The 14992-nt window shown below is 39.1% G+C and overlaps 1 protein-coding gene across 3 annotated transcripts in view; it reads left to right on the top strand.

Annotated features, from left to right (window-relative positions):
* Nucleotides 1-14992, top strand: part of LOC115773443 (chemokine-like protein TAFA-5) — a 164421-nt gene that overhangs the window by 81666 nt on the left and 67763 nt on the right. For all 3 annotated transcript variants that reach the window (XR_004019099.1, XR_004019100.1, XM_030720183.1), the window contains exon 2: nt 10026-10175. Coding sequence is in view for 1 of the 3 variants with exons in the window: in XM_030720183.1 (XP_030576043.1) it covers nt 10026-10175 (150 nt within the window). In the remaining 2 variants the exon portion in view is untranslated. The remainder of the gene's footprint in view (nt 1-10025; nt 10176-14992) is intronic.

Below are 14992 nucleotides of genomic sequence, written 5' to 3'. Positions count from 1 at the left end.
AATCCTGGCTTTAGTAGTTGCAGATATTTAAAGTGAAACCATGAGGGCAAGAAATCGGTGTGTGTTTGTATGTATCAATCAAGATAAAATGTTCTATTAATCGTGAGTTTGATTTGAGGTCACCCAACCCTATTGTAAAGGCAGGCTGCATGCTAGGTTCACGCCAGAATTAAAAGATTAAAAGGTGTGACCCAGCACTTTTGTGCATATGTCAGAATGAAACAATTCCTTGTTTGCATTCAATGTGTAAGTGAACATTTTCCTTTCCGGTGCACCGTCGCCTCTTCCTAAAAGCTCAGACTCATTCACTGTTTAGCGCAATTCAAGCCAAGATGACAAAAAGAGAGTTTTTAGATCTATTTAGAAAAAGAAACTCACATGGTTTCTGTAGGTGAGCTCATCGAAGGATTATTAGTGCACTTATGGAGGCATGTGACAGTCGGCTCTTTTCGAGAGCCGACTGTCACATGCTTTCAGTCAAATGTTCCTCTTCGCCCAGACCTAAAACTCCCAACTGGACAACCTGTGTCCCCACAACCCACATTTACTATTTACAGCTTTTTGTTTGTTTTTTATTTAATGATAAAACTCCAATTACAAAAAAATTGGGACATGTAATATTTAAACCAAAACAGAATGAAATGGTTTGCAAATCTCATAAATCCTTCTAACTCTTGTACTACAAAGCTCTGCTGTTTTAACAGATTCACAATAGATGTTTATTCTTAGAAACATTATTTTGAATTAATTAGTTTTAGTATTTCTTTTATTGGCGTATCTACAAACATGACAAATGTCTGGCATTTTACAGTCACAACCCCTAACCAGTCACCCTGTGCAACAGAGAGGCATCTCACCAGCTCTGATGTGGCATGTATATATCTCTGTGACATGTTCCTGGTAACAATGTTAACTGTTAATATTTACCTAGTATAATGCTTAGCATGTTTATCATTTCACATTTGTAAATTAATATGGTAACTTTGCTGATTAGCACATAGCACAATGCTGCTGAAACTGACTGGAATTAAAAGCAGCCCCTTTTCTGCTTAAAACCTTATGCTTTAAAATTTATATTGAGAATGATCTTCATGAGCTCGATATAGAGCAGAAAGTTTTAGTTATGGTTGCATGGCAACATTCAGTTAAGTATGTCTGGGTGATACTGTATATAAATATGACAGAGAATGAGAGCGATTCAAGTCCGCCTCATGGTTATATACTTGGCAATTGCATATACAGCATGCTGCATTGTCTGCTGATATTATTTCATGCATAATTTTATGTTTTAACATATGCGTTTGTGCTTTGGTGTGACTGCTGCTTGCCCGAGCATTTTAGGGGAAAACGCAGCAAAGAAAAATCAAATCACTTCCACTTCCTCAAAGCAAGTGAAGCACTCGTACAAGCTTGCTTCACCCAAAATAGATCGGCCAAGCTACAGTTCTTTCTCTCGCTCTCTCTCGGCATGATGAAGAAGCGTTCCCAAAGAGAATTCTCTCCAGAACTTTCTCTGACTCATGGCAGCATAGGCGAGGTATTAATAATTTCAAGGCTAACTTTTTTTATGAGTTTTTGGTCACCCAGTGTGTGTGTGTGTGTGTGTGTGTGTGTGTGTGCTTGCTTGTGTGTGTGTGTGTGTGTGTGTGTGTGTGTGTGTTTCAGTCAATTAGATTTTTTCCAGTTTATTTTAATTAAGGGTCCAGGGCTAGTCAAAGGAAAGTCCAAGACATCATCCTGAGGAAAAAGTAGGAAAAAGCCAGAAGACTGGGCCACTGAAAATGGAGCAATTTGTTTGCCAAAAGTTAATCAAATCTACCCTCTAACAACTCTATATTAAAAATAATAATAATAGTTACTAAATCCCCTTTTTTTTTTCTGGGCTCACATTTTGTTTTCACAAGGCTGATAGGTCACCAGCAACTAAGCTCCATACCAGTCATAAATTTTGATAACACTTATGTTATTATATCGAATAAATAACATGGAGAACATGCAGCATGCTGGTTGGTAAGCTTTAAAATGTAAGTTGCTGGATTTTTTTAGATAGTCTACACACATTGTTTGGTGAGCTGAGCTAAATAATTTGGCTAAACATATTACTCGAGCAGGTATGTTAAGCTTGCTAAGCTAAGTCTCATGAATTTTACAGCAAACAGCAAATCTTTGTTGCGAGTGCAGTTGTTTTTTTTTTTTTTTCCTTCCTTTTATAGATATCATTCAGACTCTTCATCATCTTCCTGCTCTCTTACCTAAAGCTGTAACACTGTCTGCTCCGCTCTCCTTCCCGTCATACAGCATGCTGTTCAGTTGGCTCTTCCAGCCTAGATTAGGCTTTTTAAAAGGATTCATTTAAAATCTAGCCCATCGGGCCTTAGGGTAGAATGATGGCATCAAGGTTCTACTAACGCTACAGTTGGCCAAAACAGGACTTGCTGTCTTGGAGCTGGACTCTCCTCTCTCATTCTGAACAGCTGTAGTGAAATTGTATTTAAGTCTGGCACACAAATACACACACATGCACTCTGACTTCTCCAGCACAGCAGCTATGATACCAGTCTCCAACTACATCCGGCCTCCATTCAGTGCTTCTGGCTTAAGTGACAAATATGTGGAAAATACATTTTTGTTTAGGCATTACATGCTTTTCAGAGAAGAGCATATCTGCGTGTTGGCATTGTTGTAATTGCTTCACAGCTGCACATAAATGTGCAGCGATTTGGCTCCTCTGAGACTCCATTACATTGTTTGCTTAATACACAAATCAATACAACATGTATATATTTCAGCATTTAAGGTTCCTCACCTTGCGCAGCATATTTTTAGCCATGCTAGTGAGATCACGGTGCTCTGTGGATGCTGATGGCAGTCAGTTGGTTGAAACCACAGTGAATGTGTAGAGACTGTAAAGACATGCTAATGCGGTTTTCAAGACTGTTGCTTTGCTGCTAAATGCGTCCAATAAGATCATCCCAACGACTCTTTTAGAAATTAAAATGTTAAAAAAAGAAAACATTTCTAAGAATGAGGTTTGCAATATTATGTACATTAACCCTGGAACAGTAATGTACAGTTTGGTATCACTATCACTTTCCCATGGGTGAAAAATCATCTGACGTTGGTGTTCTAGGGTTAAAAAACAGGCTCCCTATTTTATCCTTGTGTCGTAACCCCTGTATCTTGTTATTACAGTACAATCAGAAACCTACCATCCAATCAATCAATTTGTGAAATTAAATCAAATTATTCTAGTTCCTAAGCAAATTATACTTTCTATGTAAACTAGTGTCTCAGGCCATGGGGCGCAGGGTCATGACAGGTTCATGCGGAACAAATGTTGAACATCAGAGTAATTTTCACAGCGGAAACAAGGAAATCACGTTAGGATACGTTAGCTGATACATTAGCACAGCGACTATCGAAACTCTTCACCGTCACTGCCTGCTGTGTGATTCTGGCGGTTCGTGTGGGGCGTGAAAAGAATTCATCCACTGAAGTGGACCATGACGGAAAAAGTTTGAGAACCACTGATGTAAACAGATAGCTGTATATGAATATGTAGACTCTGTAGGCAAAGAACTAGATTTTGTCTAATATTGTTAGCATTTCATTGTGAAGCACTTTGTGATATCTATGTTCAAATGTGCTATATATATATAATAACATTTTACTACTGTGCAGTAGCAGTCAGACGTTTGGGCATGGGTGAGTGTGTTCAACCTTTTGACTGGTATTGTATTTCATGTTTGAGCAGGCTTTAGTTGCATGTAGGTAAAAAGTCATCTTGAAAACAGCATGCCATCATTTGGCAATGGTTGTGTATTTTACTAGCTTCCTTGAAATTTTTTTGCATTTGGAAACAATTTCAAGTAGATGGATACAGAAGTTTTGGCTTGAGCATCTGAAGCTACTCCAAGAGCAATAGAAAATACCGCCGCTAGAAGCTAAGTCACTGGAAGATGATTTGTTCCCATATTGATATTATATATTATCACTGGTGTAGAGATAAAGTGGTTCTTACTATAGTCAAATAAATCACAGTTGATATTAGCTGAAACAAGCTGCAGTGTATTATTTGAGGCAACATCTATTAATTCACTCAAAAAACATAATATTATGATTGATTGTATTTGATTTTAGATAGTAATTGATGGGTCCACCTTTTTTCACAGGCCACCTACAGCCCTATTTATAATTTGTTAGTTGGACAGTTATTGTTAAATGAATTTCATTTATTGCTTCAAACGAGTGTGCTGTGGTGTTCATTTACCATTTTGCAACTATTTTTTGCACGGGAGCCCTCATCTTTCTTATGTGCGCTGCCATGAGTATTACTGGAAAATGAGGGCTAATTAAAAACTCATTCGGTTAGACTGCACCTCAGTATTTCAGTAAATGTCATGTCAGAATGTGTTTTTGTGCTGCATTTAGGAGGACACTCAAAAATGGTTTAGTAATAGCAGCTTTTTGTTTAGCACAGTATGCAATCGCAGCATGAGTCTAACACTCTTTAGATTTTCAAAGGACCAAACAGAAAAAAAGGAAAAAAAAAAGAAAGAAACAGCAGCAAAACTATACCCACTCTTCCTACCAAGCCTTAACCACACATTTTATAAATATCTTAGACATTCATTTCAGCAGATACGGACTCTTAGAAGCAGCTTTTTAGGGCATTTGGATCTCTTGAGCAGCAAAAACAAGAATGTATTTTTTAAAAATGAATGAACAAGCTCCTCGTGAAAAAGATGCTTTCGGATGCCTTTGCAGAAGATACAAGGAGTAGAAGATGGAAAAAAAATCAAGTCTCCCTGCAGTGCTATGCTGGACATTTGTCAAATGGCCCTGTATGGCAGTGCAATTGTAATGTGCTGGAGAGCGGGAGGAGGAATAATAAGACACGGGAACATGTCAATAACATTACGTTGTATTAAGCCATACGCTCTGCCACATGAATCCATCTTCTGCCACAGTCAGAGCCTTCATTTCACTCTAGGGTGGCCACACATACATTATAATCAGCCATTTGGCTGGCCAAGCTGACAACTGTTCAACAACAGAAGCCGATAAGGGTGATGATAAATCATAGCACTACTAGTACAAGCTTTGGGCTAGTTTCTGAGGATTTCTGCCAGTTTTAGATTTTTTTTTTTTTTTTTCAATATTTATGAGGCTATCCCAGAAAACAGGACTACTGCTTCCTCTCTTCATGGTCTATTTACTTCATGGGATGATTGTGAAACCATTGCATTACTACATGTATAAAAATTGTAAATGAAACAATACATTTTCATATTAATTCTGAGTTTGTGTTCTGGACCAAATGTGCAGTTATGCTGTGGTGAAACTGCCTTATTGAAGCTGCATATCTTGTAACATTTCAACTATTTCTGCAGATCCCCCAGGACCAACAGGAGGAGGAATACTTTGGTGTGCTGGGGAGTTTTGGTTCAGTTCATTTTTATTTTTCTTTGTTTGTGTAGCTTTTCTGTGTTTCACAGTGGCAGTGTATGTCCTATCCTGTGCACTGTGTTCTGGAGGCTGAGCCACAGGGACGCTTGGAGCAATTTGTTTTAGAAAAGAAGCAATGAAGTCAACCCCCACATTATTGGGAGACAGAGACCAGCGTGTCTTCAAGTTCTCTTACATATGATCTGGAAGTGCTGCAAACACCCAGAACATTTTGGCATTTCCCCACAGACTCATTTGAGATTCACCCCAACTATCAAACAAAAATCTTCCAGTCTGTAAAACTGTCTGCAGAAACTAATTCCTCAGGATGATAATGCAGATACATTTATAGTATTAACTTTTCATTATCATTTTTTAGTAGCATATCTGGGACGCTTGGAGGAATGTCTTTGCCAGACTGCTGCAAAATCTGGCAAAGACATTTATGTGCAAGATTAATTAATGACTGTGTACAGACCTGTGGAGCTTTATTTTCAATGTTAGTGCTAGTTTGCTAACAGTAATATGCTAACATGATGAACTAAGAAACACACCTGCTGAACATCAGACTGCTTCGTAAGCATGTTTGTAACGGCTTTTAGCACTTGTCATTAGAGTCTTATTTCAGCTGGCATGAATGAATGATCTTAATGTTTACCAAATTTAATGAAGCTCTTTGTTACACTTTATTTTCAAACTGAAATAGTTTTTCAGTCTTGCAGCCATAAAATATATGAAAGCTTACACAGTGATTCAACCTTTTTAACAATTTGACAATTTCAGCTTAAGACTTCAGTCACACAAGCCTAGAAACTGGTTGGCAATCCCCGGGCAACCTCCAGTTCAGAGGAAAAAATGTGCATTCAAAGATTGGTTGGTGAGAGGTTGCTGGAGGTTGAAATTGGTAACAAAAAGGATGCTGCACAAAAAGCCTTGTGATTGCTTTGGTTGCTAGCAGATTGCATTCAACGATTGGTTGGTGAGTGATTGCTGGAGGTTGCTTGATGAAATTGGTAACAAAAAGGGTACTGCGTGTGATTGCTTTGGTTGCTGGCAGATTGACATGGTTGCCTGTAGTTTGCATTTAAAAAATTGATTTGTTTGTAAACTAACTGGTGAGTGTGTGATGTAAAGTGAAAACGGAAACCAGTCACCTTCAAAATAAAAGTTGTGTCAAACTGAAACCAACATGTTTCAGAAGGTGAGCAGCATCTGTTTCCAGTTTATGTTGCACTCTTAGTGAATAGTTGCCAAGAGTTTGCAGACAAGTTTGCATCTTCCATACAAACTAAGAGCAATCATGGCAAACTGATAGTGAACAAAGCAATTCCAAGGAGGTTTCCAGTACAGTACCGTATACCTCGTTTTGGCCAGTGTCACCTAGCAATAAGTGACAAGCAACTTTCTGCAACCACTCACGGTTGGGGAATACACAATTTTTTTCTTAGCAATTGCTGGTTACTATGGAGTCACTGATTAGTCTTTAGACCTGTGGGATCAGGCTTAGTAATCAATTTCAGCAACCTCCAGCAAACACGTGCAACCAGTCAGGGATTAGTCATTCCACTAGTGACCAGTGGGTTGCCAGGCAGTTGCCAGCCAGTCTATAGGCCTATACGATCGGGGCCTAAGAAACTAAATTTCAAAATTTTCGAGATATAAAGTCTAACACTTAAGCTCATCGTTAATGTCAGCTGCTCAAAAATGTAAATTCAGATTAAACATGAAATATTTTTCTTTATTCTATTCAGCTTCCTAATGCCAGTAAGAAGCAGTTTCTTTTTAAACTCAATTTAAAATTCGAAGATTCATTATCATACTGAGAAATGGTATACCTTATATTGCAAGACAACAACATAAAACAGAGATGGATTCAGTTTTCTGGCAGCTACAGCTGCGGTGGCAAAAGCAAAGCCCCTGTTTGAAGAAACATAATCAATTAATGAGCACCATCGACTCAGAATAGATGAACAACAGCAAAAACATAGCGTCAAATCAGCCACAGTCTCTGAACTTGTTGACTTCACACACGGTAACTCAGTGCCACAGTGATTCACAAGATTACATAAGACAGATCTAAACAGTCTGTCCAGCGTCTTGCGATGGAAGCGTTCCAAAAGAGGAAGCAGGAAGAAGGCAGCGAGTAGCATTAAGATGCACATAAATGCAACTACGCATACGGCAGTTCAGACATCATTATCCGGCATCAGGCAAAAAGAGATAGATAGAATAGATGCAAGAGGTGAGTTAAAGTAAGAAGGCATGAAAGAGAAAAAGCGCGTGTGTGCGTGTGCGTGTTTCGATGGTGAGAGGGACGCTTCATCTCAGTGTAAAAGATTTGAGACTGAATTTTGTTGGCATGCCTTTTTGAGCAAAGGCGTCCTGTGTTAAATCATCTTTCTGCACATCTCTAATTATTTCTCCTGTCTGCTTCATAGAGTTGTATTTATAGATAAAAACAAATTGTATACCACTACTGCCTGGCAAATGCCTACACAAACACACACACTACAATAAAGGTAGAGCTGGGTAATGATGAGTGCTGTTCTTAATTGTGTAGCTGAAGTAGTTGAAATAATTGCCCACTTTCAGCTGGTACTTAATTTGACATTTATTTGAGCACAATACATTTACTTTGACCTCATATTTGACGTACAAGTGAAGCATCAAATGCATCTGTCAAGGCAAATCACAAATGTGTGTTGCTTGTCCAAGTGTGTTCCTCGAGTGTAGCTTATTTTTCATTCTGTTTATCACTGACCTGCCACCCCCTTGGAAACAGTCACAGTAGTTTTGCTAAGCATTTTTTGACATTTTGGACAGAAGTAGTACTAATGCCAAATAATTTGGCCCGTTTCAGCAGAAAATATGTCAGGAGATGCGTTAAGCTTGTTTTCAGAGGAATCTAATTGTTTCGGTGTCAGCAAAACACAGAGAAAGTGGAGCTCAATAAAAGAGCACTAATTATGAAAGGTTATGATGAAGGACGTGATATATTGTGAGGGAGAGTTAACAGACAAAGCTGCAACGGGTTGTTTCAGGTGTCACCAGTAAGAAGATTAATTCCAGGAATTTGAGTAGCAGATCCATGTGTCCGAACCCTTATCCAATACCGAAACGCTGCAGCAGTGTCTGAATCAGTTGATTGAAGTGGATCAAAATGTCACTGAATCAAAGTATGAAGCTACTGAACACATGCAATCCTATATCCACAGACATATTACTGAAATAGCATGTGTACAGCAGTATAGCAAGCTAACTATTATGTGCACACAGCCGTGTTCTCAGTGTGTGTGAGACCATGGCCACCGCAGGTACCTGTGTGTGGATGAATCCTGATAGATCCCCATTACCCTGGGCGTGACCCCTCGCAGCTCAGTTCATTAAGCTAGCCACCCAAGTGTTCGCGACTCAAGTCCAGATTTAATCACAACTTCCATCCTCTTGCCAATCACAATTAGATCCTGATAAGCCTCTCCAGGATGGCACCCGAGGGCCTCCACACACAGACAAAGGTTAATTTACGAGCAGCAAGGGCCCAGCTACAAGGCCAAAGGTCACCTGATTGAATACATGGAAGGATATGTCTGTGTGTAAGACGGTAGGGCTTGGCAGCAATTACAAAGTTCATCAGTATTCATGCGTTTTATTCATGGGTAATGGGTACATTACCTTCAAAGAGGTGTGCTGATTGAATGTGGACCTTAATGGGAAATAGCTCATGGGTAGTCTTTAGGTAGCTGAAATTTAAAAGTAATTTCTCCACCATTGTCTTTTAAAGTCAGCACCACCACAGTGTCCCTGTGCTGGCTTCTGCACAGTTCCAGTGGAGCTGTTCAGGGCTGAGGATCTCAGACCTGTCAGACCTTAATGAACCCGAATCTCTTTAACGTAAATGTGACAGCTTCAAAATGGTCTTCCAACCGATGTGATTAAAATCAGTTAAAGGAAAGTAGTTAAAAAAACTTTCATCTAGCCTTTCACATCTTCAACCTGTTTATTCAAAGTAGACTTTAACTTTTGAGGGAAGAAATGCCACAACACTTCTCTTAGAAAAGAAAAGTTGAATTCATAAGCAACTAAAAGGACATAGAGAAGTGCAGTTTTTCACCAAGGCCAGTGCTCTCATAAATTTAAACAGAATAATCTGGATGCACACCATCACTGAACCTTGCTCCTACTCTTTTCCAGCTTTTAGTAAATGCAGCACTAAAAACATACATTTGCCTAAAATACACTTCAGCAGAGGAATTAAACACAAGTTTAGATGATACAATTGCTACAGCACATTTTCCTGCTATGAGATTAAATGACCTCACCATGCATATTTATTTGTCCAGTCTTGCTATAGATAAGTATGCATATGTGCACTGATAAAGACCTGAAACTACAAATTAGACACTGCTAATGTGCTGCCCTGTCAACTGAGCTTCCAAGGATAAAAAATGCTAATAATTCTACATTGCCGAACATGTGACATAACACAAATTTAACAGAAGAGACAGGGTAATTTATTTTGCCCTGTTTATGATTTCATCTTTCTGACCTCGCATCCTGTGGTGCAATGTCATTTCCAGGCCAGCTGGCAGCGGGGACATGTGAGATTGTGACGCTGGACAGGGACAGCAGCCAACCACGGCGGACCATCGCCAGGCAGACGGCCCGCTGCGCCTGTAAGAAGGGCCAGATCGCTGGAACTACAAGAGCTAGACCCGCCTGTGTGGACGGTAAGAGAGGGAGCAGGGGGAGGGGAGATTCTGACTTAGCTTTGCTGTCATTAAGAGTGAAAACTACTAAAAACATGAACATGGTTTTCCTGAGGCTTGTTTGGCTTTTACATTAAATCGTGTTTGCCTTGAAGCATGTAAGGAAAATTGAATGTAAAATTAAGCCATATCCAAGCGTGGAAAACTGCATCAACAGTCTCGGGGCAGCTAGATTTTGGCTGTTTTTTAGTTAGGGCTTAAGGTGGATAAACCTACAGTGTGAAGCAAAGTGGATCACTGGGCAGTCTTTATGTTAGTAAAACCTGTACTAAATCTTTTTTTTTCTGTTCCATCTTTAAGAAGAAAAAAAAAAAAGCAGCTCCAGGGGTGTTTCTAAATCCCTCACCAACAGATGGACTTATTTTTCATGGAAGAGTGGCACTTCCTGTGTAATAATGTCAGTTTTAGCCCAACTAGAGTGCTTATTGTTATTGATATTATTAAACAGAAGAAACAGTAACCTGAACAACCAACTACATGAATGAGAGAAAATTAATTGGAACTGTTTTAAGATGCAGCATTTATCATTTTGAAGCAAAAACAAAAACTGCTTTAAAGTCTTTAAATGTTAGTATTTGCTTAATTTCTCAGGCTGCGATATCCAAAATATAAGATCTGTCAAAAAAAATGATCGGTACATTCATTTTGTCAATCTACAGTTATGCAAAAAAACAAAAGAAAAAAACAAAGCACATTGAAATGTTCTGGGAGAGTGTGATATGGGCAGACATCATGCAAATGAAGGATTTCTTTATGTTGAATGTCACAGAGTTGGGGACAATTATTTGAATATCTACAAGTAGCTATTTCTGTCAAACTTATTCTGCTGGAGAATATTACAGCTTCTCATTTTTGTTCAATAAATAGGTGATAATGCTAATCTCCCTTTTGTTAGTGGAATCCCGCATTTATCTGTAGGCGCTCTTCGAAGGACAATCAAGTGTTAGAAGCTGACCGATATATCAGCTGGGCCGATATTAGCTATATGCCGACCTATTAGCGGCGTTTGCAATGGCTGATAAATGCAAATTTTAAAAGTAAAGAAGAGGTGGTAAAAACAATGTTCAACAATGTTAGGAGTGTTGATGTTGCACAGTTTCTCTACCAGAGGGAGCTGTGCAACTTCCTTGTTGACAACACGTGTAAACGTCATTGTTATCTTAATATTATTAAATTATCTTAAGGACTCATAAATAACTAGACATAACAAATGTTATGGATATCTGTTTATGTTTTGTGTGTCTGCAAGAAAAAAATATCGGATGATATATGGGATTTTTAAATCACTAATTATCCGTATCGGTCTAAAAAATCCTGTATCAGTCGAGCTCTGGTTTTCTTATCAAAAGGCAAGTGGGAAGTCAATACTATAAGTATATTAAAATATTAACATCAGTGAACTTTTTGTTACTGGGATGCAACACATGAGCTCTGCATTTCCTGAATAAAACATTAAGAAGTCTCATCTTCTTGCAGAAACCTCTCCAACATATCAGGATTTTATGATAAATATAAAACAGCCCTAGATGCATGTTTTCCACATTGTTTTTTCAGATGGTAAATGCATGGCTTTGAATGGACAAGTAGAAGAGAGAGAAGTGATTATTATAAAGAAAATAAACTTGATGGTTGCTCACAGTAGAGAAGTCGTTGCCTCTTCACACACATTTATTTAAGAACCTTGAGCTTGGTCATCTTGAGTTCTTTCTTTAGTAATCTGGCTCCATTACATCTTCAAGAACTTTAAGAAATAAAGCATCTTCACTGCATTCCTCTTAGAGTGCCTTTCACTCTCTCTCATGATGTGGCCTCTACACATTGAGGGAGGGGAGGTTGCGTGCTCAGGTGAAGGCAGAACAAATGGCTCTATTATCAAGAAAGACCTGCAGTGAACTGTAACTGTGGATGTCTTGTTTTTCCTGTTTTTCAACTGTGCCTTCACAGTTGTATGCCTGGTTAGCGGAGCTACGTATCCTCAGTGCTCTGTTTGACTGTTTTTACCTGCTGATCTTACGAGGAGACGGCCTCGATCTGTGTTTAAGTGAATTGAAAGGTAATGCCAGTTTCTTCGTTAGGCAGGAGTCAGCATGACATTTGAAATCTGCTCTTTCTCCAAAATCATTTTCTTCCTGTGGCTAAACTGCTTCACGCTGAGCTGCACGTGCTTCATTTAAAGGAAACTCTCATCTTATTGACACAACCACTAGCACTGTGGAGTCCCTCCGCTGCTCCTGCCTCTTTTGCCACTGAATAAGTGGTATGCATGTTTCATAAATCCTCAGTATCTTGATAATATCAGGAAGTATTTGTCACAACATGGACTCCATGGAGCACTGTGGCATTTTGAGTAGGCCAGATATGGCTCTCATTGAAGAGAGCTTAAGCTTATCAGCTTGTCTCGGGAGACCTGTGCAGGTGGATGCCAGGTATGACCAACCACTGAAAAAGAGAGGCAGGAAATGTGCATATACACTACATACATTAATGTGGCATAGCACACTTTTAAAAAAACCCTTCAAATTCAAAGTACTTAACACAATGCATGAAAAACACTGGACACTAGTTTTAAATGTTTCAATCACTTTTAATTACTTATCCAAAAATTCATAATTTATTTAATATTACAATGAAGTACTGGGCAGAAATCTATAGGTTTTACTACATTTCAGCTTAAAGTTTGATGGGTTTCCCCCAGTTTTCCTGTTTCTTTTTTATAGTATAGATAGAGAAGTATAGACATAGATATAAAATTTATGCAATTCATGATGCCTCCTGTAGGCTCAATTATGTAAAGACTGCTATCCTTGAATTATTGTTTCAAACAACTGGCCTCCTGTCCAAGTTAGGCCAGTATTTAATGTAATGTAGTTGTATGTCTTACAATAAACCCACAATAACAACAAGGTATGTATTTGTATGCAGTGCATGGAGGTTTGGTGGTGCATTATGCAGGTATACAGCATAGACCCACATCTGTGCAGGAGGATTTACCATGATCTTGAAAAGATTAAAATTAACATGCAGCTGATGATCTTACATGTAATCTGTAGCAATTACCGCACACAGGAGACTTTGCAGGCAGTGCCTCCTGCCAGCCATTATAGAGCATTATACAACATAATAAAACAGCCTACATAATAATCCCCAAATCCCCTAAATAATCTTAGATTTTAAAGCTTCTGCTAACTAAAGTGAAATCAAGCATTTTAACACATAATGGTGTGCTTTTTTGTATTCTGAAGGTGTGTGTAAGAGTGGCTGAATTTAATGTTTGGTTTTGAGCTCGCCTTTACACAGATGCACATCTGTGTGTACACACTTTCCTGTCAGATAGTAATTTACCAGTTTCCTTCCACATTGTCGCATTGCTTCCTGTCAAAAAACTGACACGCATGCACACACACACACAAGCACACACTTCTTTATTGCTGTTCATATTACAAAATCTCACAGCTTGATATTATTGCCATGCAAATTTGAAGGCGCTTGTCTCCACAAATGCAATCTTATTTGTTTTGTATTCAGACTCACACTCAGCTCACTTTGGGAACATTGAAAAGGAGAGCGGGTGGAGGGTGACGGGGTGGGGAGGGAGCTGACAGAACAGACCACAAATGCCACAAATGGGATTTCAATCAGTTTTAATCTACTTGAGTCCTTGAGGTCTGCTCTCTGTTGTAATATGCCTTTGCCTTGGCTGACACGATCTGTGTCCTTCATGCTTCAGACTCGCGTCGGTCATTCCATGCATACAGGATAATCCATAGCTCCATCAACAGCCTCAGACTGTTTCTGGGACAGGACCTGGAAATGAAAACACAGGGAGAGCTGTAGTGGCATTGATCCTGAAGAGCCATCCTCTGTTGTTGTGCATTTCACATCTTCCACTTGCTCTGTGTGTGTTTATTGCTTTGAGGAGGTGAAAATGGGAGATAAGCCGTCAACATGATAAGCTTTCTGTTGTTGCACGGGTCCGTAAGGGAACGTGCTTTGAGAAAAGAAAACAAAACCCTGAAGAATTGCATATTTGTGGCATAAAATGCTGTTTTCCTCTGACCCTTTCCGTTTTCCACATTTTTTTCCGTTCTCTCGGCTTCTGCTCTTTGCTTTTTTTCAATTGTCTCTCCCTGTCATGCACTGTAATAGTCTCTTTCTTTGTACCACATATCTTCAATGGCTCTGGCTATTTGAGGCCTGTATCACACCCTAGTGTTGCATAAGTGCACCCTTTAGTAGCTGTAATTTCATGCTCTTGAGCCTTTTTACATCTGTGCTTAATGATTTTTAAGAGAGCTGATAATAATCCTTTTCATGAGACAGAGAGACAAAGCGATACTATGAGGGAGAAACAATGTTACCTACTTGACGCTTGCTGCAGGGTTGAGGGAGCTACAGAGGGAGCCAGAGACTTGGGGGAGCTTGTTGCAGGTTGAGTATGGTGGTGGGAGCAGTGGCAGCTCAGCAGGGAGTCCCCGCCTCAGGTGAATGTGTTTGTGTTTGCTTTTGTTTGGCTGAAATGATGACATTGCCTCATGTGGGACCAGTTTTAGAGTGGAGAGTTTTTTTTTTTATGTCCAAATTTTTAAACTGCAGCTTCACTGCATTTACAGTAAAGTGCAAACGGTGCATTCTAGTATTATTATCAAAAATAATCCATGCACAAAATACTAAAACATGCATTTGCTGTGTAAATTAGATCTGTCCTGAGACAAAAATGCAAATCTAGTTTAAAATGGTTTGATTTTGTCAATACATGTCTTCATTTTATTCGTTATTGT

The sequence above is a fragment of the Archocentrus centrarchus genome, chromosome 23 (assembly GCF_007364275.1).
Source record: "Archocentrus centrarchus isolate MPI-CPG fArcCen1 chromosome 23, fArcCen1, whole genome shotgun sequence".
Classification (NCBI taxonomy): Eukaryota; Metazoa; Chordata; class Actinopteri; order Cichliformes; family Cichlidae; genus Archocentrus; species Archocentrus centrarchus.
The sequence above is the reverse complement of the archived record's forward strand: the minus strand, read 5'-3'. Positions and strand labels throughout refer to the sequence as shown.